Source organism: Nannospalax galili, unplaced genomic scaffold (genome assembly GCF_000622305.1).
Source record: "Nannospalax galili isolate Female #2095 unplaced genomic scaffold, S.galili_v1.0 scaffold1382, whole genome shotgun sequence".
Classification (NCBI taxonomy): domain Eukaryota; kingdom Metazoa; phylum Chordata; class Mammalia; order Rodentia; family Spalacidae; genus Nannospalax; species Nannospalax galili.
The window spans coordinates 185,242-209,919 of NW_008348397.1; the positions used below are offsets into that span (position 1 = coordinate 185,242).

General features: G+C 45.0%; 1 protein-coding gene and 1 pseudogene across 2 annotated transcripts in view; one reads left to right on the forward strand and one right to left on the reverse strand.

Annotated features, from left to right (window-relative positions):
* The window catches only part of Socs7 (suppressor of cytokine signaling 7), a 45,425-nt gene extending 24,102 nt beyond the window's left edge, over positions 1-21,323 (forward strand). For both annotated transcript variants that reach the window (XM_008845261.3, XM_029569449.1), the window contains 3 exons: positions 7,715-7,850; positions 8,237-8,386; positions 15,913-21,323. In XM_008845261.3, coding sequence (XP_008843483.2) covers positions 7,715-7,850; positions 8,237-8,357 — 257 coding nt within the window. In that variant the 3' untranslated portion in view covers positions 8,358-8,386; positions 15,913-21,323. The remainder of the gene's footprint in view (positions 1-7,714; positions 7,851-8,236; positions 8,387-15,912) is intronic.
* Positions 21,324-23,034: 1,711 nt separating this feature from the next.
* On the reverse strand, positions 23,035-23,280 carry LOC103743792 (annotated as a pseudogene).
* Between the last annotated feature and the right edge of the window lie 1,398 nt (positions 23,281-24,678).

Sequence of the window (24,678 nt, forward strand, 5' to 3'; positions counted from 1 at the left end):
TTTTTTTTGTCTTTTTGAGACAGGGTCTCCCTGTAGTCCCAGCTGACCTGAACTCACTATGTAGACCAGGCTGGCCTTGAACTCACAACGGTCCACCTGCCTCTGCCTCCCGAGTGCTGGGATTAAAGGTGTGCGCCACCACACTGATCTTATTATTGCCCTTTTGAAACAGGACCTTACTATGTAGTTCAGACTGATCTTGAGCTTGCTACGTAGCCCAGGCTGGACTCAAACTCATGATCCTCCTGCCTCAGCCTCCTGTTAATTATAATAAGTATTTAACCTGACATGAATATTATTCAGTATAGTACCAGAATGACCCCACTCCAAACAAAGGCTCCACTTGAAACTTTTTCTCCTGCCTGTAATTATACCCACTCTTCCTACAGAGTTCAGTGACTAATTTCCAGCCTTTGTTCCTTAAACCTGCAACACACTGAAGAGAGATCTCTGTTTCTCTTCCTACATAAATAAAAAAACAACTCCAATCTCTAATGCTGAAGCATCATGTATCACTTGACATTGACATGCCTCCTTATTGCCGATCTTGACTCTCTCCTGTGAATCGGAACAGAGAGAACTCTCAGGTCATTTCCTCAGGGACAGGAATGTAAGAGTGAGTGTCCAGAAGGTTAGATTTAGGTATAGTGTGTTGAAAGGTACCTGTTGTGGATTTGCCTACACTGTACTAAATGTACTGATGAATAGTATTTTGTTGTTGTTTGTTTTTGGTATATTGATATCCCTACCATTGTTGAAAACAAAGACTTCTCTCCATCTGGGAGCACTGTTACTCTTGGCCTTGCTGTATAGTTATGTAGTCTGCCTGCCTATTCAAGAAGGTATCTGCCTAGTCTCTATCAGAAGAGGTGAAGGGATGGTTTAGAGGAATCTGACTTTTAGTACTGGGTAAAGAAAATTGACAAGCACATTAATGTAAGGAATTGTAGGATACAAATGGAACTTAAACTGAGAACTTCATGCTTTCACATTGAATCAAATTAGATTCCTAAGCAGGGTGCCAAGAAATTGCTCTAAAAAGTAGAAGTTTCTGGGGAGCCTCAGGCAGAATATCAGGAACAGGATTGAGCCAGGCGACAGGGATGTTTTGTATAGTCTTGGTGATTTAAATAAGGCATGACAGGGTGTGAACTATATTAATTCTCACTTCATTATTTGCTCAGTGCTGTCAACACAGTTGGGTCTCATGCAGTTGTCTTAGTCAAAGGGAAAAGTTAGAATTCTTCCTCATAGGATTGACTCTGGTCAACAGTTTTTTTTTAACATTTGTGGATATGAAGGACATTTTATTTAACAAATATTTATTTGCAGCTCAGCATAAAAAGTAAGCCTCATCACTGCTCTCTGAGTGCTCATAGACTCAAGGAGGGGACAGTAGGAAGACAAAGGCAAGAGTGTATGTGCAGCTGCAGGCTAAACATGGCAGTGATTAATGGGCGGGATGTTGAATGAGTTCTGCTTATGGGGGAACCAGGAACTCTCAGAAAGGGATCTTACTGTGGAGTACTCTCTCCCTGCAGAGTATTGAGAGACTTCCTGAGATCTTGGACTTCTCCAGTGCACTTCTTATCATTCCATAAATGTGCCGTCTTCAGAAATTGCAGCTAAGATTTTTAATGTTGTAAACGAGCTAGAGTTTGTAATATTTGCTATGGTTTATTGAGTGCCTATCATATGTTAAATAGAAGGCCACATTTGTGATTCCAATCTCTCTCTTTTTTTAAGCCCCAGTTGGCCTGGCCCTCACTATGTTAACCAGGCTGGCCTTAATGTTAGAGATCTATCTGCCTATTCTGCCTCCCCAGTACTAAAATTAAAGGTGTGTGCCACCATGCCTGGCTTTAAAGATCTCTTAATTTCTTACAACCACCTTACAAATTTGAAGAACTATCAAAGTTAGATTAATAGGTCACTCTATTAAAATTATAGGTAATGGAACTAGGCATGTATCTCAGTTGGTAGTTTGTCTAACATGCAGAAAGCCTGGGGCTCAATCTCCAACATTACATAAACTACTGGGTATGGTGGGGCATACCTGTGATCCTAGATCAGGAAGTGAATTGAACCCAGGATCTTATTTTTGAGACATAGTCTCCCTGTAGGCTCAGCTGGCCTGGAACTCACTATGTCTGGCCTTGAACTTAAGAAGCAGAGGCAGGAGGATCTCTGTGAGTTCAAGGCCAGCCTGGTCTACATAGCGAGTTCCAGGACAGCTGGGGCTACAGGGAGACCCTGTCCCCCTAAAAAAAAAAAAAAAAAAAAAAAAAAAAAAAAAAATTATTTCAGGGATTTTGTTAGAGTGAGTTTTTTGTTTTAATGAGCTCCCATTTATTTATTTTTTGTTTATTTATTTATTTGCTTTGTTTATTTTTTGGTCTTTTTGAGACAGGATCTCCCTGTAGCCCCAGCTGGCCAGGATCTATGTAGACCAGGCTGGCCTTGAACTCAGAGATCCTTCTGCCTCTGCTGGGATCAAAGGCATGCGCTACCACACCCAGCTTTTATTTATTTTTATTTGTGAATACAACCCTCACTACTCATAGGTTCTATGTTAATGGATTTAATCAACTGCAGATTAAACATACTTGAAAAAACATTGAAAATAAAATTATATCTCTGCTAAACATGTATAGACTTTTTCCACATCATTTTTCCCTATACAGTACAGTATAGCAACTGTTTAAATTGAATTAAGGTTATAAGTAATCTGGAGATGATTTAAACTATAAATTAGGATGTGCATAAGTCATATGTACTATGCCATTTTATGTAAGGAACTTGAGTCTTTGCAAATTTTGTTATGAACAGGGATCCTGGAACCAAGTCCCTGTGTATGCTGAAGGATGACTATATATATTTAATGATAGTGGTGATTGAACCTAAGGTCTCACACATGCTCGAGAAGTACTCTACCACTAAACTGTGTAAACCCACATCCAGCCTCTTTTTACCTTTGTTTTATGCCTTTTTTTTTTTTTCCATTTTGAGACAGGGTCTCACTGAGTTGCCCAAGGCTCACCTTGAACTTACTCTGACTTACTCTTTAGCACAAGCTGATTTTGAACTTGCAATCTTGTTGCCTCTGCTTCCCAAGGTTTGGGATTTCAGGTATGTGCCATCAAGCTTGGCTCTTTTGTAGGTTTTTTTGGAGGAGGGGGTCAGGTCTTTTGGAGACAAGATCTCCCTGTAGCCCCAGATGACCTGGAACTCACTATGTAGACCAGGTTGGCCTCAAATTCACAAAGATCCACCTGCTTCCTCAGTGCTAGGATTAAAGGTGTATGCCACCAAGCCGAGTCTTCTTTTGTAGTTTTTTATAATACAAGTTTTGAACTTATATTGTTGCATTTATCATTTTAGTTGTTTTTGGATTGTTCATTTTGGTTTTTTTTGTTTGTTTGTTTGTTTGTTTTTGAGTCTTACTGTGTATTCCAAGCTGGCCTGCAACTAGAACAGGCTGGTTCTCTATCATGTGATCCTCCTGCCTCAGGCTTCTAAATGCTGGAATTATAAGAATCCACCATCATGCCCAGTTCCAACTCTAAAATCTTTTTTTTGTTTGTTTGTTTTTTGGTCTTTTTGAGATAGAGTTTCCCTGCAGCCCCATCTGGCCTGGAACTCACCATGTACACCAGACTGGCCTTGAATTCCTTCCTCTGCCTCCTGAGTGCTGGGATTAAAAGTGTGCACCACCAAACCCAACTTCTTTTCTTTTTTTAAGACAGGGTCTCCTACTAGAGCCCAGGCTAGCCTGGAAATCTTTTAAATAGCCAAGGCTGACCTCAAACAGCAATCCTCCTACCTCATTCCCTGAAGTACTGAGATTACAGATAGGATCCGTCACATCTGGCCCATCACATACTTTTTTAAAATAATTTTTAAATTTATTTTATGTGTGTTTTGCTTGTGTGTGTGTGTGTGTGTGTGTGTGTGTGTGTGTGTGTGTGACATGGCATGCCCATGGAGGCCACAAGAGAATGTTGAGTCCCTCAGAACTGGAGTTAGGGACTGTTGGTAGCCTACCCAATGTGGGTACTGAGAATCAAATCTGGGTCCTTTGCAAGAGCAGCCAGTGCTATTAACTACTGAGCCATCTCTCTACCTCCCCTCCCAATAATTTTTTAAAACCACTTAAGTAAGTTGGGTGTAGTAGCTCATTCCTGTAATCTAGCATTCAGGGGACTACTGTGAGTTCAAGGCCAGTCTGGACTATGTAATGAGACCCTGTCCTACAAAAAACACATTAGGCCTAGCAAGATGGCTCAGTGGGTAAGGATGCTTTCCACCAAATCTGATGACCTGAGTTTGATCCCCAGAACTTGTATAGTGGAAGGAGAAAAACCAAATCCCACCAATTGTCCTCTGGCCTCCACATATATACTATGGCATGCCCAAACTCACCCACATACATATAATAAGTAAATGTTAAAAAAAAAAAAAAAAAGTTAAGCGGGTATGGTGGTGCACGCCTTTAATCCCAGCACTCAGGAGGCAGAGGCAGGCAGATCTCTGTGAGTTCAAGGCCAGCCTGGTCTACATAGTGAGTTCCAGGACAGTTGGGGCTATAGGGAGACCCTGTCTCAAAAAGACCAAAAAAAAAAAAAAAAAAAAAAAGCTTAAATATATGTATGGAGGGTAGGGCAGAGAGTGAAGCAAAGTTTCATATAGCCCAGGCTGTTCTTGAACTCCTGATCCTGGTGTCTGACCTTCCAGTTGCTGGGATGCAGGTATGGGCCACCATGTGTAGCTTGTGAAACTTTTTGGTCTTTTTGAGACAGGGTCTCCCTGTAGCTCTAGCTGACCTGGAACTCACTATGTAGGCTGGCCTTGAAATCACAGAGATCCGCCTGCCTCTGCCTCCTCAGTGCTGGGATCAAATGTGTGGGCCACTAGGCCCAGCCTTTTTTTTTTTCTAAAAAGAGAAGACCAAGCCTGGTGTGGTGGCACATGCCTTTAATCCCAGCACTTGGGAGGCAGAGACAGGCCGATCTCAGTGAGGTCAAGTCCAGCCTGGTCTACATAGTGAGTTCCAGGACAGCTGGGGCTACGGGGAGACCCTGTCTCAAAAAGACCAAAAAAAAATTTTTATTTATTTATTTTTTTAAAATGTGTATGAGTGTATTGCCTGCATGTATATGAGTGCACCTGTGTGGTGCAATGCCACGGAGGTCAGAAGAGGGCTTCGGATTCCCCTGGAACTGGCGTTAAGGATGGTTCATAGCTGCCTTGTGGGTGCTGGGAATCAAACCCAGGTCCTCTGCAAGAGCAGTCCGTGCTTTCAGCCGCTGAGCCATCTCTCCAGCCCCTTAAAAAATATTTTTATGTTATGTGTATGAATGTATTGCTTGCATTTGTATGTAAGTGCATCCTGGAACTGGACAGTTTTTGGTTGCCATGTGAGTACTAGGAATTGAACCACTGAACCATTTCTCCAGCTCCCTATGTTCCTTTTTTTTTTTTTTTTTTGCTCTTTTTGAGACAGGGTCTCCCTCCTGGAATTCACTGTGTAGAACAGGCTGGCCTTGAACTCAGAAATCCACCTACCTCTGACCTCTGTCTCCTGAGTGCTTGGATTAAAGGTATATGCAACCATGCCCAGCTTGCCTTTTTTTTCTTTTAAGATAAATATGGATAATTAACTTCTATTTATTACCTTTTGATAGATACATAGAAAACATTTATCATATGGGGAGAGGGGAGATCATGTGTCCATATAGTTCTATTTTTTTCTTTTTTAACTTAAAAAAAAATTATTGAGAATTTCATACATGCATATAAGGTGTTTTGATCAAATCCATGCCCACTCCCTCCCTCCAACTTCTCCCATATCTCCCCATCACTTTTTCCTGACAACTTCATGTATTCTTTCTTTTTTTGTGGAGGGGGGTGGGCTTTAAAAGACTCACAAATTGCATAACTCTTAAGTGTAGGGAAAAAAGAAAGTCCTTGACTGGTGCTTAGGAGATGTGGAGGAGAAGTAAAGGCAAGAGCAGTTAGCATTACAAGTTCTAAACAAGGAACTAGAAAAAGGTCAGAACAGGGCAAGTAAATGCCCATTTCAGAGTCCATTGGAATTTATTGATGAGAGCTTTCAAAAGCATCCCTCTATTGGGTTCCTCCTCATTTTTCTTTTGTCTGCCAAGGCTGGACTCGAGTGATGGACTCAGAATTTGTTTTCAGGCACTTTGATAGCTATTGGAGGGGTTAGAATTAGTGTCAGTTCCCTCGCAAAGGGAGAGCACTGACGTGAAGGCAAGACCCAGGTGCTCTCAGGGGTCCCCTGAGTTCTCAGCCCCTATGCCAGACAGAGGCCAGAACAGGCACTGTCTGGTGTTCTGCTGAGATCTCAGTCACTACACCAATTGCTTTTTTTTTTTTTTTTTTTAATTACTGAGTCCTTTTCTAAAGACAAATTTAGCTCATAGGTGCCATCATAATGGTGGGCTTGTGCAGAATTCAGAGGAGTTGCCAGGCTTTGCTTACAACAACCTATTTGTGTGTGTGTATACGTACGTATGTACCCTGAGTGCGCATATAGAGGCATTGGGTTTCTTCCTTTATGGCTTTACACCTTACTTTTGGAGGCCAGATTTCTTACTGAACCTGAAGCTCTTTGTTTTAGCTAGACTGGCCAGTGAGCCCCTGAGATTTGCCTGTCTCCATGCCCTGCCCCACCCAGTGCTGGGGTTGCACTGTGTCTCCAGCTTTAATGTACATTCTGTAGAGTTGAACACAGATCTTCATGCTTATATACCAAGTACTTTTCCCACTGAACCTTCTTCCCAGTCCTAGCAACCCGTTCTTAGAGGAACTAATCAGTAAGACTTGACCCACTCCTGGAACGCCTGTGATCTAATCACCTTCCCCTAAGCTCTACCTCTTAAAGGTTCTGTTACCTCAGCATTGTCACAGAGGAGGCCAAGCTTTTCAATATGTGACCCTTTCTGGGGATAAAGGCTATCTAAGCCATTGTACCTCTGGACGTCCTGAGTCCTGGTCTTCAGGATACTGCTAGATAATGCCCAACAGGTATCTCCCTTTTCCAAAAGGGAGGTTTTTTGATTCTTGCCCTTCCCTGAGAACCTCAGGCCTGGTCTTGACCACTTGGTCCCTAAGCAGTCTCTAGCCTGGCCTTGGTCATTATTGGGCTGTTCTCCACAATTGAGAATGATGCTGGGAGCCAAGTGTGGTGGTTCACACCTGTAATCCCAGCACATAGGATGCTGAAGCAGGAGAGTTGCTGCAGGTTCAGGGCCAATCTGGTCTACATAATGAGTTTCAATTCAACCCAGGCTACCTAGCAAGACTGTGTCTCAAAAAATCCAAAGCAAAACACAGTGTTGCTGGTGAGGCTGTTAGAGGACACTACATTTATTTGAGTGAAATAACAGTAGTGATATTTCCACAAATGGAAATCAACAGCCCTTTGTGGAAGGGCTTTTAAACAGAGTATACATACATGAACTCTAAAAAAACCCCATGATGTGGCTGGACGTGGTGGCGCACGCCTTTAATCCCAGCACTCGGGAGGCAGAAGCAGGCGGATCTCTGTGAGTTCAAGGCCAGCCTGGCCTATATAGTGAGTTCCAGGACAGCTGGGGCTACAGGGAGACCCTGTCTCAAAAAAAAACCCCATGATGTAGTTAGCTGCATTGTTCCCTCTGAAGATGTCCCTTTGTTTTTATTTTTGAAGGACTGCCACCAACTCCAGTACAGCTGCTCTATCCAGTGTCCCGATTCAGCAATGTCAAATCCCTTCAGCACCTTTGCAGATTTCGGATCCGGCAGCTCGTCCGAATAGATCATATCCCGGATCTTCCACTGCCCAAGTACAGTGGGGTCTTGAGGGCTGGGGTGGGGCCCGGCATGAAATGTTCACAGGCAAAGTTCTTTCATCTCTCATCTGTCTTAGCACTTAACTCTGAAGCTGTGACATGACAGCAAAAAGGGAGGAAGATAGATGTGTTGACCTCACTCGTGTAGGTCCTGGGTAGAGTGGAGTGCAGTAAGAGTGAAGGGAGACAAAGTGTAAGCAGTGAGAAGCTAGGGATTCTGTTAGATGGGCACAGGCTGTTTAGTAGTCTTAGCTGTATAAGGGAATGAAGAAAAAGGAAGAAGGGTTGAGCAAAAGATATTTCTTAAAAGAAGCACTAGTGCAAAATTTCGTAGAACTATTCTGTATAAACAGTCCTTTGTGTCTCCTTGTTTTTCACAGACCGCTGATCTCTTATATTCGAAAGTTCTACTATTATGATCCTCAGGAAGAGGTGTACCTGTCTCTAAAGGAAGCGCAGCTCATTTCCAAACAGAAGCAAGAGGTGGAGCCCTCAACGTAGCGAGGGGCCCCTGCTGCTCACCATGAAGGGTAGGAACACTGTTTCCTTGTCCAGCCTATGCACTAGGCATTTCCACATGTGTTGAGCACTTCTGTATATATCTCACTCAGACATTTGTTTGATAATAGGCTCCTTAATAGGTATATACCTCATTTGGAAGAAGAACAGGCAGGCATGAAGAGCTGAAAGAATGTTTGCTAAGCCAAGCCTGCCTGGACTAGAGTGAGTTCAAGGCTAGCCAGGGCAACTTAATGAGACCCTATCTCAAACTAAAAAGTAAAAAGAGGATTAGGAATGTAACTCAGTGGTCGAGTACTTGCCTAGTATGCATGAGGTCCTAAGTTTATTAGTACTACAGAAACAAAACCGAGAAAAATTACCAAGCTGAACACATACCAGGAACCCTACCACCTGGGTGGAGGCGAACAGTGTGCAAGCTAATCACTGAATATAGTAAGGCAGACAAAAGTATAGCTAAGCATGTAGGCTTCTTTCACATGTGCCTTGACTGATCTCAATATTGCACGCATGATACAGAAAGCAAGAACTCAAAGGGGGGAAAACTTCATCCAAGGGAATGCAGATATACCTTTATTTGTAAGAGGCATGCATTTCAATAAGAGTGCCATTAAGTCCCACAGCTGGGATGGGGGATAAGGAAAAGCAGCCTGGCTTTCTGCCTATCCTGAGTCATTTCTGGGCCACTGCAAAGTAAATTGTTGAAAAGGATAAATGACTCTGGGTATGGTGCAACACACCTGTAATCCTTGCATTGAGGAGATGGAGGCAGCAGTATCAGATTTCAATCTGCCTCAGATACATAGCAAGTTGGAGGCCAGTCTGGGCTTCATGAGCCTGTGTCCTTTTTTTTAATTATTTTTATTCATGTGTAATGAGTGTATTACCTGCATGTATGTAAGTGCACCTGTGTCATGCAATGCCCTTGGAGGTCAGTTCCCCTGGAACTGGAGTAGTTAGGGACAGTTGTTAGCTGCCATGTGGGTACTGGGAATTGAACCTAGGTCCTCTGCAAGAGCAATCAGTGCTCTTAACCCCTGAGCCATCTCTCCAGCCCCAAGCCTCTGTTTCAAAAAGGAAAAAAAAGTAGGAGCTAGAGAGGTGGGTCAGCAGTTAAGAACACATACTGCTTTTGTACAGGACCTGAATTCAGTTCCCAGCACCCATGTCTAGAGGCTCATAAAAACTCCAGGGGCTCCAGTATTGTTTTCTGGTCTCTACAGGCACTGCATTCATATGCACAAACCTACTCATAGACATGCAATTTTAAATTAAAAGAAAAAGAATAAATGAGGACTTCATTTACTTAAGTTAGAGATCATTTTCCCACTGCCCTGCTGAGTTCTACCTATTTATTTTGTTTTGTTTTGTTTTGTTTTGTTTTTTTGAGGGTCTGGGCCTGGAACTGAATTGCTATGTAGACCAGGCTGGCTTCAGACTCCCAGAGAGCCACCTGCCTCTGCTTCCAAGTGCTATGATTAAAGGTATACACTTGTACACTACCATGCCTAGCCAAAAAATTTTTCTTTTCTTTTTTTTTTTTCTTAAGACAGGGCCTCACTATGTAGCTATGACTGGCCTGGAACTCACTGTATAGACCAGCCTGGCCTGGAACTCACAGAGATCTACCTGCCTTTGCCTCCCAAGTGCTTAGATTAAAGGCATATACCATCATGCCTGGCTTTTTTTTTTTTAGGATTTATTTTATTTATTTTATGTGTATGTGTTTGTCTGCCATGTGTATGGGTGCCCACAGAGGCCAGAGGAAAACATTGGATCTCCTGAAGCTGAAGTTACAGGCAGTTATGAGCTGCCTGATGGGGTGCTGAGAACCAAACTCAGGCCTTCTGGAAGAGCAGCACCACTGAGCTATCTTTCCAGACCCCACTTACTTCTTTATAAATTACATTGAATACTGGTTTGTGCTGGCAAATTCTTTTTTTTTTTTTTTTAATTAGTTTGTGTGTGTTCATGTGATACTGTGTACATGTGGTGTCCTGTCATGGTTGACTTCACACAATGACTTCATACCTTTTTTGTTTGTTTGTTTGTTTTGTTTGTTTTTTTGAGACTTCATATCTTGACATACTTGGGAAGAGGGAACCTCAGTTGAGGAGTTCCCTCCATTGGATAGGCCTGTGGGCATGTCTGTAAGGCATTTTCTTGATTGTTGAGTGATGTTGGAGGGCCCAGTCCACTGTGGGTGGTGTCACCCTGGGCTGCTCCTGGGTTGTATAAGAAAGCAAGCTGAGTGCAGGCCGGAGGAGCAGGCCAGTAAACAGTGTTCCTACATGGTCTGTGCTTCAGTTCCTGCCTCCAGGTTCCTGCCGTGGGTTCCTACCTGACTTTTCTCAAAAATGGACTGTCACTTAGGAGTGTAAGATGCAATAAATCTTTCCTTCCCAATGTTGGTTTTGGTCAGAGTAGTTTGTTTTTTTGTTGTTGTTTTGTTTTTGAAAAGACTGTTAAGGGTCTGTAAAATTCCCTAAATTGACCACTCGGACACTGAGTCTCAGTAAAAAGGAGTGCTTTATTGGAACCAACCGGTTGAGGACGCAGACAGTCTTGGGAGCTGTGCTGCGACCCTGAACAGTAAAAACGTAGGACTTTTAAGCAGAAAAAACACAAAAACCACAAGGCAGGGAATGTCCATAGAAACTACACAGAATAACCAAGGAAGGATTGGAACAATCTAGGGCTGATTTCCAGAGACTCTACCTATACAGCCATTGGCTGTCTTACTTGGGGCAGAACTTTCTTTCTCTTCTGCCCCAGATTATTCCCATAGAGACCATACACAGATGTATCAAGAAAACTGTCATTGGCTAGCTCACCTGGGGCAGAACGTTCTATCTCTTCTGCCCCAGATCATTTCCATAGAAATCATAAACAGATACCAGGAAAGGGTTCGAACAATGAAGGGGATTTCCAGAGTCAGGTGGAGGGTAGTTTTTTTTCAGAGGATAGGGAGGGGGTCTGAGGGCCCCTCTCTTTCAGAGACAGGGTCTCCCTGTAGCCCCAGCTGACCTGAAACTCACCATGTAGACCAGGCTGGCCTTGATTTCACAGAGATCCACCTGCCTCTGCCTCCTGAGTGCTGGGATTAAAGGCGTATGCCACCATGCTTGGCCTGGTCAGAGTGTTTTATGACAGTATTAGAAAACAAAGACAAGGTCACCAGACAACTTTGTGGAGTAGTTTCACTTTTATGTGGATTCTGGGGAATCAAACTCAGTTTTCCAGTCTTACACAGCAAGCACCTTTATCCACTGAGCCATCTTGTTAGCCCTCTTTATTTATTTAAAACAATTTTTTTTGTTTTAAGACAGAGTCTTGGAGCTGGAGAGATGGCTCAGTGGTTAAAAGCACTTGCTGCTCTTACAGAGGACTGTGGTTCATTTCCCACCATCCACATGGCAGCTAACAATTGTCCATAATTCCAGTTCCAGGGGATCTCGTGCCCTCTTCTGGCTTCCACCAATATTGAATCCATGGGTGCACTTACATACATGCAGGCAAAACACTCATACACATAAACTAAAAATTAATCAAAAAAAATTTTAAAACCCAGAAAACAAAGAACAGCATCTCAGGGCAGAAGAGGTGGCTCAGCAGTTAAAATCACTTGCTGTTCCTGCAGGAAACCTGGATTCAGTTCTCAGCATCCACATAGCAGCTAACAACCCTCTGTAACTCCAGTTCCTCTTCTGACCTCTGTGGGCATTGTGTACACATGGTGCACTTACATGCAGGCAAAACTCTCATATACATAAAATAATAAATACGTATATATATTTTTTGGTCTTTTTGAGACAGAGTCTCCCTGTAGCCCCAGCTGTCCTGTAACTCACAGGGATCCGCCTGCCTCTGCCTCCCAAGTGCTGGGATTAAAGGCATGCGCCACCATACATGGCATTTTATCTTTTTTTTTAATTACCAGTCTTTTTAAACTTTTATTTTTTTGTGTGATGAGTGTATTGCCTACATGTGTGTAAGTGCACCCATGTTGGGCAGTGCCTGCAGAGGTCAGAAAAAGGCGGCCGATCCCTGGAACTGGAGTTAGGGACAGTTGTTAGTTGCTGGGAATTGAACCTGGGTCTTCTGCAAGAGTAGTTGGTGCTCTTAACCGCTGAGCCATCATTCCAGCCTCTCTTGATTTTTTTTTTTTTTTTTTGAGACAGGATCTCACTATGTAGCTCTAGCCGGCTTGGACTTTACTATGTAAACCATCCCAGACTGGCCACGTTTTCACAACAATCCCCCTGTCTCTGCCTCCCAAGTGCTGGGATTAAAGAGGTGTGCCATCGTGCCCAGCCTTAATTAATATTTTAAATTGTGCTGAAGTAAACATTAAAATGTTGGCATGAGTAGGGAGCAGCAGTTGCAAGGAGTTGTAGATTTGGGCAGTGCTGGCATGTGCTCACATTCTGGTATCATTTGCTAGTTTGTCGTTATTGTGTCTTCCCCTTTCTCTGGGATGTTTCTAAGCACTGAATACTTGTGCTTTTTTTCTGACCCACTCTTCCTCAGTTCTATCCCCACCAGAAAACTATAAGAGAGCCTGGCATGGTGGCTCATGCCTTTAATCCCAGCACTTGGGAGGCAGAGGCAGAGGCAGAGGCAGGAGGATCTCTGTGAGTTCAAGGCTAGTCTGGTCTACATAATAAATTCCAGGGCAGCTAGAGATACAGGGACACTTGGTCTGAAAAAAACAAACAAAAAAAAAACAATAAACAAAACAAACAAACAAACCCACTATAGGAGAAACCCATAGGAGTCACAGCCTTAGGGTGAAGTGGGGGCTCTAATCTCACCACCCTCTTTGTTCTTCTCTCAGTGGAGCATGACAGCTAGCATTGCTGTCCCCTGTGTGTTCCTTAGCTGTGGCTGAGGTAAATCTATTGTGGGTCTCTTCTGGGCTCTCCTGTGCAATTATGGGAAAGCAGGTGAGCTAAACTACTGAGGATTAGTAAGGGCAGAGGGAATGGCCAAAGAGAGACCAAGAAATAGTATCTCTGGAAGACTATGGCACTCTGACCTTCTGGATCCTGGACTAGTTGTAAAATCTCTCATCATATCTTCAGTTACATTCAGGTTGTATGCCTTGGAAGTAACTCCTAACATGTCTGTGTGCTTTAATGTAGGAAGATTTCTTTGTGTGGTGGCTTTGTAGTCAAGATTAGTGAAGGAATTGAGTATGGTAACACATCTGTAATCCCAGCATTTGGGAGGTGGAAGTAGTAGGATCTCTGCCCTCCCCCTTTTAAAAAAAAAATTTTTTTTTAATTTTATGTCTGTGAGTGTGTGAGTGCTCTATGTATGCCATACTTGTGGAGGCCTGAAGAGGGCATCAGATCCCTGGAATTGGAGTTACATACAGTTATGAGCTGCCATGTGGTATCTAGGAATTGAACCCATATCCTGTGCAAGAGCAGTAAGCACTCTTTAACTACTAAGCCATTTCTCCAGACCTTCCTTTCAAAGACAATTTTTTTTTTTTTTTTTTTTTTTTTTTTTTTTTTTCAATCTCCTTGTAGCTCCAGCTGTCCTGGAACTCGTATGTAGACCAGGCTGGCCTCGAACTCACAAAGATCATCCTGAGATCTGCCTGCCTCTGCCTCCCAAGTGCTGGGATTAAAGGTGTGCACTACCACACCTGGCCCAAAGACAATTTTTTAAAAGATTTATTATTTTTAAAAGTTTTATTTTTATTTTATGTGTATGAGTGTTTTGCCTGCATGTATATATGTGCACCCATGTAGTACAATGCCCATGGAGGTCAGAAAAGGATGTCAAATTCCCTGGAACTGGAGTTACAGATGGTTGTTAGCTGCCATGTGGGTACTGGAAATTGAACCCAGGTCCTCTGCAAGAGCAGCCAGTGCTCTTAACTGCTGAGCCATCTCTCCAGCCCCAGCCCCAAGATTTATTTTATGTGTGTGTGTGCGCACACACACAGCTATGTGGGAGTATGTGCATATGAGTGCAGGTACACATAGAGGCCAGAAGAGAATGTCATATCCCATGCAGCTAGAGTTACAGGCAGTTGTGAACTACCCAATGTGGGTGCTGGGACCCAAACTCAGTTCCTCTGGAAGAGCAGTAAGTGCTCTCAACCACTGAGCCACCTCTCCAGCTCAGGATCTCTGTTTCCATGAGACCGCCCCGGGCTACGTAGTAAGAGCCTGTCTCAAAAATAAAAAAGATTAGAATTTAAAGGTAGAGAACTAGGGAGTCCAGCTATGCAACTGTAGTCTTTGTTTTTTTTTAAAGATTTATTTTTAGATTTTTTTTTTTTTTTTTTTTTTTGGTCTTTTTGAGACAGGGTCTCCCTGTAGCCCCAGCTGTCCTGGAACTCACTATGTAGACCAGGCTGGCCTTGAACTCACAGAGATCCACCTGGCTCTGCCTCCTGAGTACTGAGATTAGAGGCGTGTGCCACCACGCCCAGCGAGATAATTTTTTTTATGTTTATGAATGTATTGCCTGCGTTTAAGTACACCTGTGCCGTGCAATGCCGGTGGAGGTCAGAAGAGGGCACTGGAGTCCCCTGGACTTGGAGTTATGGATAGTTGTTAACTGCCATGTGGGTGCTGGGAGTTGAACTTGGGTCCTCTGCAAGAGCAGCCAGTGTTCTTAACTGCTAAGCCATCTCTCCAACCCCCTTAAGATTTATTTTCTTTTTTCTTTTTTTTTTTTTTTTTGGTCTTTTTTGAGACAGGGTCTCCCTGTAGCCCTAGCTGGCCTAGAATTCACTATGTAGAGCAGGCTGGCCTTGAACTCATTGAGATCTGCCTGCCTCTGCCTCCTGAGTGCTGGGATTAAAGGCATGCACCACCATGCCTGGCTTATTTTCATTTTTCTTATGTGTATATGTGCCTTTGTGAGTTTATCTGCACCACATATGTGCAGGAGCCTTCAGAGGCCAGAAGAGGGCATCAGATCCCCTGGAACTGGAGTTACAGGGAGTTATGTGCTACCATGTAAATCCTGGGAACTGAACAGGGATCTTCTGCAAGCCTAGTAAGTGCTCTGAACCACTGAGCCATCTCTTTAGTCCTCTGATTGTATTCTTGAGGAATAATAGGATTCTTCAGTTACAGCATGATTTCTCTGGGTGTTGTGCCTTGTGGGGGACCCACAGCAACAGGAATGCATTCAGAAGACCTCAGGGTGTTGGAGTACTCCAAACTTCATCATATAGGGAGTAACTGATGAGACTGAAAATATGTTCATGTAATATAATTAACCCAGAGCAAAGTATTAGGGTGGGGTAGCTGAAGTCCTTGATGGGTTTTCCTAAGGAAGAGCATTTATGTGCTATGTGACTTTGTGGAACAGGACAAAGACTGAATGAATATTCTCAGACCACCCTGCCAGAGGTCATTGCCACGTCTCCAGTTGTTTCAGTGTGTATAGAAGCATTTGCCTGTCCAAACTCCATTCTGCTTTGGAGCCACTTACAGCACCTTGTCTGTTCCTTTCATTTTGGTTCTACTGTTTAAACTGGTTTCTTTTTCCCTTTCTTTTCCCCTAGGCATTTGGTTGCCAAACTCCAGTTTGAAGAACCAAATTGAAGTTACCACAAAAAGAAGAACTTGGCAAAAAAGAGAGAATAGAGAGGGTTGTGATTCTCGGCACAGACTTTGGTTCCCCTGCAGCCTTGGGGCTTGGAAGAAGCACACAACCATACTCTGTATGGGGCTCCACCATTCTATCCACCCCTGTGGTACCCAGAACTAGATGAGCTCCTCGGGAAAACTGGAAGAAGTCTTAACACTGTTTCTTTTCAGAAGTTTTGTTTTAATATTTGCATTTCACAGTGTGGAAAACTCACCTTGAAGGCAGCTGGGATTTGTTCCCATTGAATTGGAACTGATATGAAGGATGAACAGGTCCAAAGAAAAGTAGGGAGGAGAGGGGTCAGTTGTTTAACTGCTGCCAGAGGCAGAGGTAGCATCTTTGCCATGGATCTGGAGGAAGGGAGGAGGAGCCATAAAAGGTACTGTACAGGATTGGGAGTTTCTGAGGGAAGGGAACTTCGCTTCACTTTGCCAGTTTCAATAGGGAAGAGGGAGGGTGGGTGGAAGAGGAGATTATCAGACAGAAACTGGCAATCCTGTTTGCTAGAAGTAGTGACTCCCCATATCCTTTCTTTTTAAGGTTTACAAAACCTGATTTCAGAATCACCTCTCTCGGAAGCTAAATTCATTTGCTTTGCTAAATTCCTTAAACTTTGTGACCTAAGGCTAACCTCATTTTCCCTCCACCTTCAGCCCCTTCCCCCTCCATAACTATACATTTCACTCTGGTCATGGTAATGTCCCTCCTATTGCTTCTGCCAGCTGTCAAGGCAGAGGCATTTCTTGTGACCTGAGCGGTTCAGAGCTCCAATCTTGGGCTGTTGAGGTTAATGGAGCATGTTTCCAGCTTCTTTGTGGCAAAGCATACCCACAGCTGAGGAGTCAGTGTTACCTCTGTCAGCTAGTGAGAGGAAATGTGGAGGAAGGTGAGAAACAGCTATTGTGCTCTGTCTAGAGGAGCCTGTGAGCCTCAGCCTTAATGAGATTTCCATAGTGGAGAGAGAGTATTGCATCTCATGATTGTAGGCTTATCATTGTCATCTTGCCTCTGAGATGGGAGGTAGCAAGGGCTTCTTCATTTTCCCATGTTTGTACTAGCAACCCAGACATTTCCCGAATCAGACCCCGTTGCCCTTCATTTAGTGGGAAGTCTGTCAGATGCTGGTTTGAGAGTTACCTGTTTTCCAGGTAGATGTGGAGGAGGGAGGAGGAAACCTCGTTGCTTTTCAGTGGTCTTTATGTATGCAGCTGGCCACAGCCACTCATATGCCATGTAAATTTGCTCTTCTAAAGAGTTACTCTGGTAAACATAACTGTCAAGATGGAACAGTTGAGCTGTTGGGTCTTCATTACTCTTTCGTAGTAGTCTATGTGACACCTTTTGGGTTCCCTTTGCTTATTACCTGCCTCATACCTCAAGTTAACAACATCAGGCTTGTGGTTTCCTGATGGCTTCGGCCTTGTGTCTTGGTAACTTACAAAACTGGAGAGTGTCCTGTGTGCTCATTCCCTGCATGGAGTCACCTTCCTCCTACTCTTAGCCAAACAGAGGAAACACGCTTCACCAACTGGCTGTAAAGAATTGTCCCACAGCTGAGCTGTGCAGCATAAGTCAGCCCACTTCTGGCATGTCTTGTGGTACCTCTTCCTTCCTTGGCTTCAAGGGCAGCATTACCAACAGTATAAGATCATGATCCAGAGGTTGGCACACCTGTGAGTTCTGCCTTCTTTCAGAAAGGGCCATCCTGCAAGAGTCCAAAGTCTGGAATCCATAGAGATCTTCAACTGGTTAATATGCAACTCCAGGGGATTCTTTCTCCCATTTCACACACTCATAATTTAAGTTTTAATTTTTAGTCACTATTTTCATGGCTCTGGGCTAGGAAGTGTGGAAGACATACCAAGGTAGAAGACATGGCATGATCCCTGGCCTGAGAGAACTTTAAAGTGACTGTTGTATATTAAGTAATTGGAGAACAACTCAGTGTGGTAGGACTGTCTTTATACATAGAGTGGGCACAATCAGGGTAGACCAGATGGTCTGGGAAAGCTCTGTGGTGATGAGACTTCAGGTTGTAGGCAAGGGCAGTAGTATGACAAGAAGAGAAATACATGGACTAAAGCGAGGAAGCAGAAATCTGTGTCCATGTGCAGGGCAGTGCACAGCCCCCTTAGAGATAACAGCATCACAGAGTCCTACTTTACTATGGAGGTCTAGACAGCCTTCCTAGTAATCAAGCAGGTCTGAAAGCTGAGGGGATGTGAAGCCAAAGCCAGAAGTCAGTGGATATTCCCTGTGGTACTGGGGTTTCTACTGGAGAATTCATTCACTTGGGAGCAAAACCAGACCTGCTGCAGTCAGCGTGGCTATCCTCAGCGCCCCCCCCCCCCCAATCTCTACCCTTGGGAAGAGTTGTACTGTGCTCATGATCGGCATGTGCTTTAGTCACAGCCCAACTAGCCTGACCCTTCCTCAGCAGAATGGGCTACAAAACAGTAGTGTGGAAGATGTCTCCATCAGGCATGATTTGGCACCAGTAGGGGTGTAGAAGAATTTAAGTGAGGAGTCAGGTAGAGTAGGAGTAGTTGACTGTGCTGAAGGCTGGCTGGAAAGGGAGCAGGAGCTAGGCAGACAGTTGGCTTGGCCCTGACCCTTCTCCTGAGGTGGGCAGTGCTGGTGGAAATGCAGTCCACAGAGGGGACTTACTCACCTCTGGTTGTTGTGTGCCAGTCACAAACTGGGAAAGGCCCTCATGTGTAGAGACCTGCTGTGATTTCTAGGTTGTGGTTGGGGGTGTCACTACTCTCAGGTCTTGCCTATGTCACCTTCACTTGTTTATGACTGATCTACTGTAACCTTCAAGATGGGTTTGTGCCAACGTAAGCTAGTGACAACCACTGCTGCAGCCTTCTGTTACTTGAAATCCATGTCTGTGTTGGGAGCACAGGTATAGGAGGCCGGGGACTCTGATGTTGGGGACTAGGTAAATGGATGACAGCTGGTAGGTAATGGAGTTTAAGCTGATCATGGCCTGGTTTCCCACCAGTGCCAAGGTGAAATAAGTATGGATGGTAGTGCCAGCCTCTTGAGAAGAATGGCTTGACAGTGTCCCTTTGACTCCTGCTCCTCCTCTCACACTTCTGACTTGGGCTGAGTGTAGAAGCCACTTGTTGATACAGGGGTGATGTGGGGATAGCTGCATATGCCCCTCTAATGCACATCTCAGAAGGACTGGGGAACAGGTCAGGGTAGAGCCAGAAGTGCCCTTGAGAGCCCTTTTCAGCCCCTACCCTGGCCCCCAGAAGAGCATAGCCTGCTTGAAAGCCCTATCCCAGCAGGGAGTGGGGACATGAGGATTCCTCCACCCCACACCCTCAGGAGAGATCTATCTCTTCCCCTGCTTCCTCTCCCTGACCTTTGGGCCCAGACGTTAGAGGACCGGGCACTGAGATGTAACTAGCTGCTGGAAGGAAGTCCGCAAGTCTGTGTGACTGTGTGTGTGTATCTTCACTTGCGGAAGTCTTGCCTGCAGTTGGGATGTTGGGAACATCCCCACTGGTGGGGACTAGGACTTGTTTTACCTTTTGAGAGAATGGCCCCCTGTGCAGAGGGGAAGAGCTTTTGAGTTAGACATTTTCCCTATGGGAATCCTCTTGGTTTGGTTTGTGGGAAGGGGGAATGGATAAGTGGTTATTATCTCTAGTCGTCAACACAGCCGTCCTTACACTAAATTTGTGCTATTGCATATATGTAGCCATCTTTCTTTTCACTGCAGCAGTGTTTATCAGTAGTTCAAAATGATTTATTTGCTCCTGGGGAGTAAAACCTTTTTTATTAAAAAAGAAAAAAAGAAAAAAAGAAAGGTGTGCCCCACTATGATAGCTGTAGGATTATTGGGCCACAGAGGTCAACCCTGCACGTCCCCATGGTGCATACTATTGGTGATGGAGCCTTCATGCTCAGTAGTGACAGGAGGCCTTGAACAAGTAGAAAACAAGTTTTGGAGGAGTGAGATGGGGTTGAATCACCAAGATAACAGCACTGGGGACTCAGGTAGTACAGTTGAAAACAGAGGAATGAGTTAAGAGTACTGATTCTATAATCTGCCAGAGAAAGGGATCTTTCTTTACATGCAGATTTCATACATCTGTCTTTGTCCTTTTCATTGCTTGGCATCCTGGTAGGTGTCACCTAATTTCTCCCCTCTCCCTCCTGTCCTTCCTGCCCTTGGTCCTGTCCCTACTCTCATCTACCTCCCGGGAAGCCAATCCTGCATGCTGAGTTTATGACATGCCTTCACTCCCATTTCATCTTCAGAGGGTTTTAGAGGGTCCCTGAAGCTGCTCCCTACCCCATCTATCCCTCCTCAATGCCAAGAAGCATGAAGGAGGAGGCAAAAGCAGCCAGCTGTGGCGGACAGACACCAACATGGATCGCAGCTGGACTGTGATCACAGCTGCTCCTGGAGACAGAGTATAAGGAAAATAGGACGCTCTTCTTCAGAACCCACCTGGGCGACCCCTGCTGTACTTGCAGGTCCACCCAGCTGCGTCCTCAGCTTCCCAACCAGCTCAGGTGGAGCGGCAGGCTGGTCTGACCACTCCATCCCTGGTGCTCCCCAGAGGGACAGGCAGGATCCAGGCACTACTCTGGGCAGGCCAGGCATTGGGATGCCCAAACTGGTGCTGCCCATGGCATGGGCACTGCTGTGCATTCTGGTTGTTTTTCAGAAACTCCGTGGTAAGGGGTGTCATTCTGGGCTTGGTGGTTGCCAGTTGCTCACCAGAGGGGATCCACACCCCCTGCAACCACTCTGTCCTGCTTAGCCACCCCTGCCCTCCAAGCCAAAGCGTGGCCTGGCTTTCGTCTTCCCATTTAGTTTTCCTCCTTTATTCTCCCCTTTTATGCTTAATTTATTAAAATAGTTGCTGTATAATTTATTTTCATAAAGTATAAAAAATAACTAAATGGTTAAAATAGACTTGCAGGCCAATCTTTAATGGGGGAGGGTCTGGGGTGGGATGGGGAGAGGGAAAGATGTTTTGATATAAACAAAACAAATGCACTTTGGGTGTGTTTTGGTATTTTTCTGGGCAGAGGGGTGGGTGATGGGATGTCCCTGTAGATTAGTTCCAGAATGGGTGTCTGTAAATACTGTATTAATAGGCATGTTTGACTCTTGTAAAGGGACATTAGTAGCTGCTGCAGGTCCTGTTGGAAACCCCATTTACAATTCCCAGTTTTTTGTAAGTGTCAGTGCGGGAGACATTTGACTCTTGTGTTTGTATCTCCTTTTTATGATTGCTGTACCCGACCCATGTCTTTTTGGGGAGGGGTGAAAAGAGATTTGAAATAAAAATGTTTAGAAATGATTTGTTACTGGGGTTTGTGTTTTTCGTTCCCTGTCCCATCACCTGACTTCACCTACCTTCAAGAATGGGGTCCCTATGATAGCGGCCATTCAGAACACCCAAGCTTGTCTGAAGTAGGGTTGTTGAAAAATTCCTGAGGCTGATGACCACTGCTCAGAGCTGCCCTAGGAAGCACAGAATTCCAGGGAGCTTTGTGGGGCCAGGTGCCTGGGACCTTCCTGCCCTGGTGGGCAGTGGGCAGACACTGAGAGAGTGGCATTTTGTGGCAGAAGTAATTCTGGTAGTTTGGCTGAGAGGTTTCTAAGATCAGTGTCCCTGCCCTTGCTGCTTTTCTAGCCCATGCCCTACTGAGCTCTTTGGTGAGGCCTGTCATGGTCCTGATTATACCAGTATGAACTGGGAACCACTCACATCTCCCACCTACCCTTTCCACTCTTCTCCAGCTTCTTGCTTAAGAGACCAGTGTACCACATGCACCTTTTCAGATATTGTCAGTAGGTTTTCTACTGCATTCTCAGCCCCTTCTCTAGGCTAGTCAGAGGGAGACCTCTAGAAGTCCCTGCTAGCCCAGTAGGCTTGTGCAAATACAAGCTTGTGATGAACTGTTCCTCTAGTTTCTGGTAATCCTGTGATGGCATCAACTCCTGGGTAAAGTTTCCTTCTATCTTGAATGAAAAGACAGCTCAGTGACATGAACAATATTTTAAGAGAAGCTTCATTTACTATTTGGGAGTTAGGCACAAGGGATCTTTGTTAGTAACTCCTGAGCTTGGCAAGCATCAATCAAGTTTGTTAGTAAAACCCAGTGTGGTGATACACAGCTGAAATCCCAGTATTCAGGAGGCTGAGGCAAAAGCATTGCCTTGAGTTTGAGGCCAGCCCAGGCCATGGGTGAGACCCTATATCAAAAAGGGGGAAGGCAGAGTTAGAGTGATGATACCAAGTGGTTAAGAGCACTAGCTGCACAATCATGAAAACCTGAGTTCAGATTCCAGCACCCACGTAATAATAAGCCGGGTGTCTTGCATCTATAACTCCAGCTCTGAAGGATCTGATGGCCTGTTCTGACCTCTGTGCATGTATGAGTTTACAAATACACATGTACACATACATTCATGCAGACAGTCTTTTTTTTTTTTTTTTCGAGTAGGAAAAAATCCTTTTATTGGGGTGGATGCAGAGCACAGGCTAGTCCATGATAAAATGACTTAAGAGAAAGATCCAAAAGTGCCTTGTCTCCCATGCCCTGGTATGGGCTCAGTGAGGCCTGGGCATGGGAGGAACCTGAGCGGGGAGGGTGTGTGTGGAGGGGACTTCAGACCAGGTGGAGCCTGCGGATGGGAAGGATGAAGAAGGCTGCTTGGTGTTGTGGGAGGCCAGGCCACCTTGGCCCTGGACCCTGGGCTTGGCCTTACTGACAGGTGGCTGGGTGGGGGACACCACTGTGTGAAAAAGGGCCTACTGACACCTCACAGCTGGGTCTGATGTCCCTTTAACCAATGCTTGGCACAAGTTACAGCATAAATAAAAACTCAAGGAAAATAAATACATGGGTTCTATGAGGTTGGAGCGGTGTGGGCTTGGTGTCAGCAGACTGTGCTTACACACACCGGCAGGAGTGGACAGAGCAGACAGACAGGTGAGCCGGCACATGGGGCCTAGGTGTCCTCTGGCATGTCCGGGCTGTCGGTCCGGGACACTTTTCAGGGTGGTGCCGAGCTCTCCCCCTCCGCCTCCACCTGCTCTTGGTCTCTCTTCTTGGAGGCATTCTTTCTGTCCCATTGCTGGTGTAGGTAGCGCAGGAGGATGTTTGTCTTTTCTGTCACGATGATCTGTTCTGACGGGTACACTGAGGGCCGTCGGTTCGAGGCCTTGCACACGAAGTCTGCATGGAATCGGCTGAAGTTGCTCTTGTTGTAGGCTGGCAGGCCTTTCAGGAAGTCTGCCATCGTCCTTGTCCGCCGCCGCCCGGGCCACCTACACCGCCGTCGTAGCCTCCTTCCCAGCCACCGCCGGCACAACCACTTCCAGCCGCCGCGCAGCTCGCGACTGACAATACATTTTTTAAAAATATTACTTTTTTTTTCCCGGAGCTGAGGAATTAACCTAGGCAAGTGCTCTACCACTGAGCTAAATCCCCAACCCCAAAATATTTTTATTTTATGTGTATGAATGTACTGCCTGCATGTATGTGAGCGCACCTGTGTTGTGCAGTGCCGCAGAGGTCAGAAGAGGGCTTCGGATTCCCTTGGAACTGGAATTAAGGATGGTTCGTAGCCGCCATGTGGGTGCTGGGAATTGAACCCGGGTCCTCTGCAAGAGCAGTCAGTGCTCTTAACTGCTGAGCCATCTCTCCAGACCCATGACAATACATTTTTAAAGTGTATTAGAGTGCATATTCCAAGTAGAGACACTAGTTTTCATCATTCCATCTTGAGGACTGTTGGATTCCTTAGGAAATCTGGGTGCTAGTTCCCTCTGACTTGGGCCACAAAGCCCATAAAACAATCATCCTTTGGAATGTTGGGCCCCAAATAGAACTTTTTTCAGTTACTATCTTTATGAGTATTTTGCCTGCATGTAAGTGCAACACATGCATGCAGTTACTGTGGAGGCCAGAACAGGATGTCAGATCCCCTAAAACTGGCGTTAGGGATGGTTATTAGCTACCATGTGGGGGTTGGGAACCAACCCCATGCCTTCTGGAAAAACTGCTTTCAACCACTGAGTCATCTGTCCAGCCCCACAAAACTCTTCACTGCAACCTAAGACCACCTCTTTACTTCCTGTGGTCCTGCCCTTTGTTTTGGGTTTTTATTTTCATTTTTGGTCTTTTTGAAACCGGGTTTCCCTGTAGCCCCAGCTGGCCTGGAACTCACTATGTAGACCAGGCTGGCCTTGAACTCACAGAGATCCATCTGCCCCTGCCTCCCGAGTGCTGGGATTAAAGGCATGTGCCACCATGCCCAGCTGGTCCTGCCCTTTCAAATGCTACCTTTTTTGTCCTAAAGGCTCTCCCCCTCTCCCTTCTATGACAGAGGCTCACCATGCACATGCTTATTACAAGCCCATGGTAAATAATGGTATGCATTACCTGTTAGCTCTGTCACATATTCCCCGATAGAAGATGAAGTGAGAAAAGTGTGTCCTAGCTTTTTTGGCTCTTCATACCTGTCAGTGTGAGCATCTTGTGCCTAATGACTCTCTTGCATATTTGGGCATGTGGACTCTGAATACACTATTTTTCTGTTGCTCAGTCAAAAGCTCAAAGAGTTCACTCCAGTTCATGAGCTGGGTTATCATTGGGGCCTATTCCCAAGGGACTTAGTTTTACAATGTGCTACCTT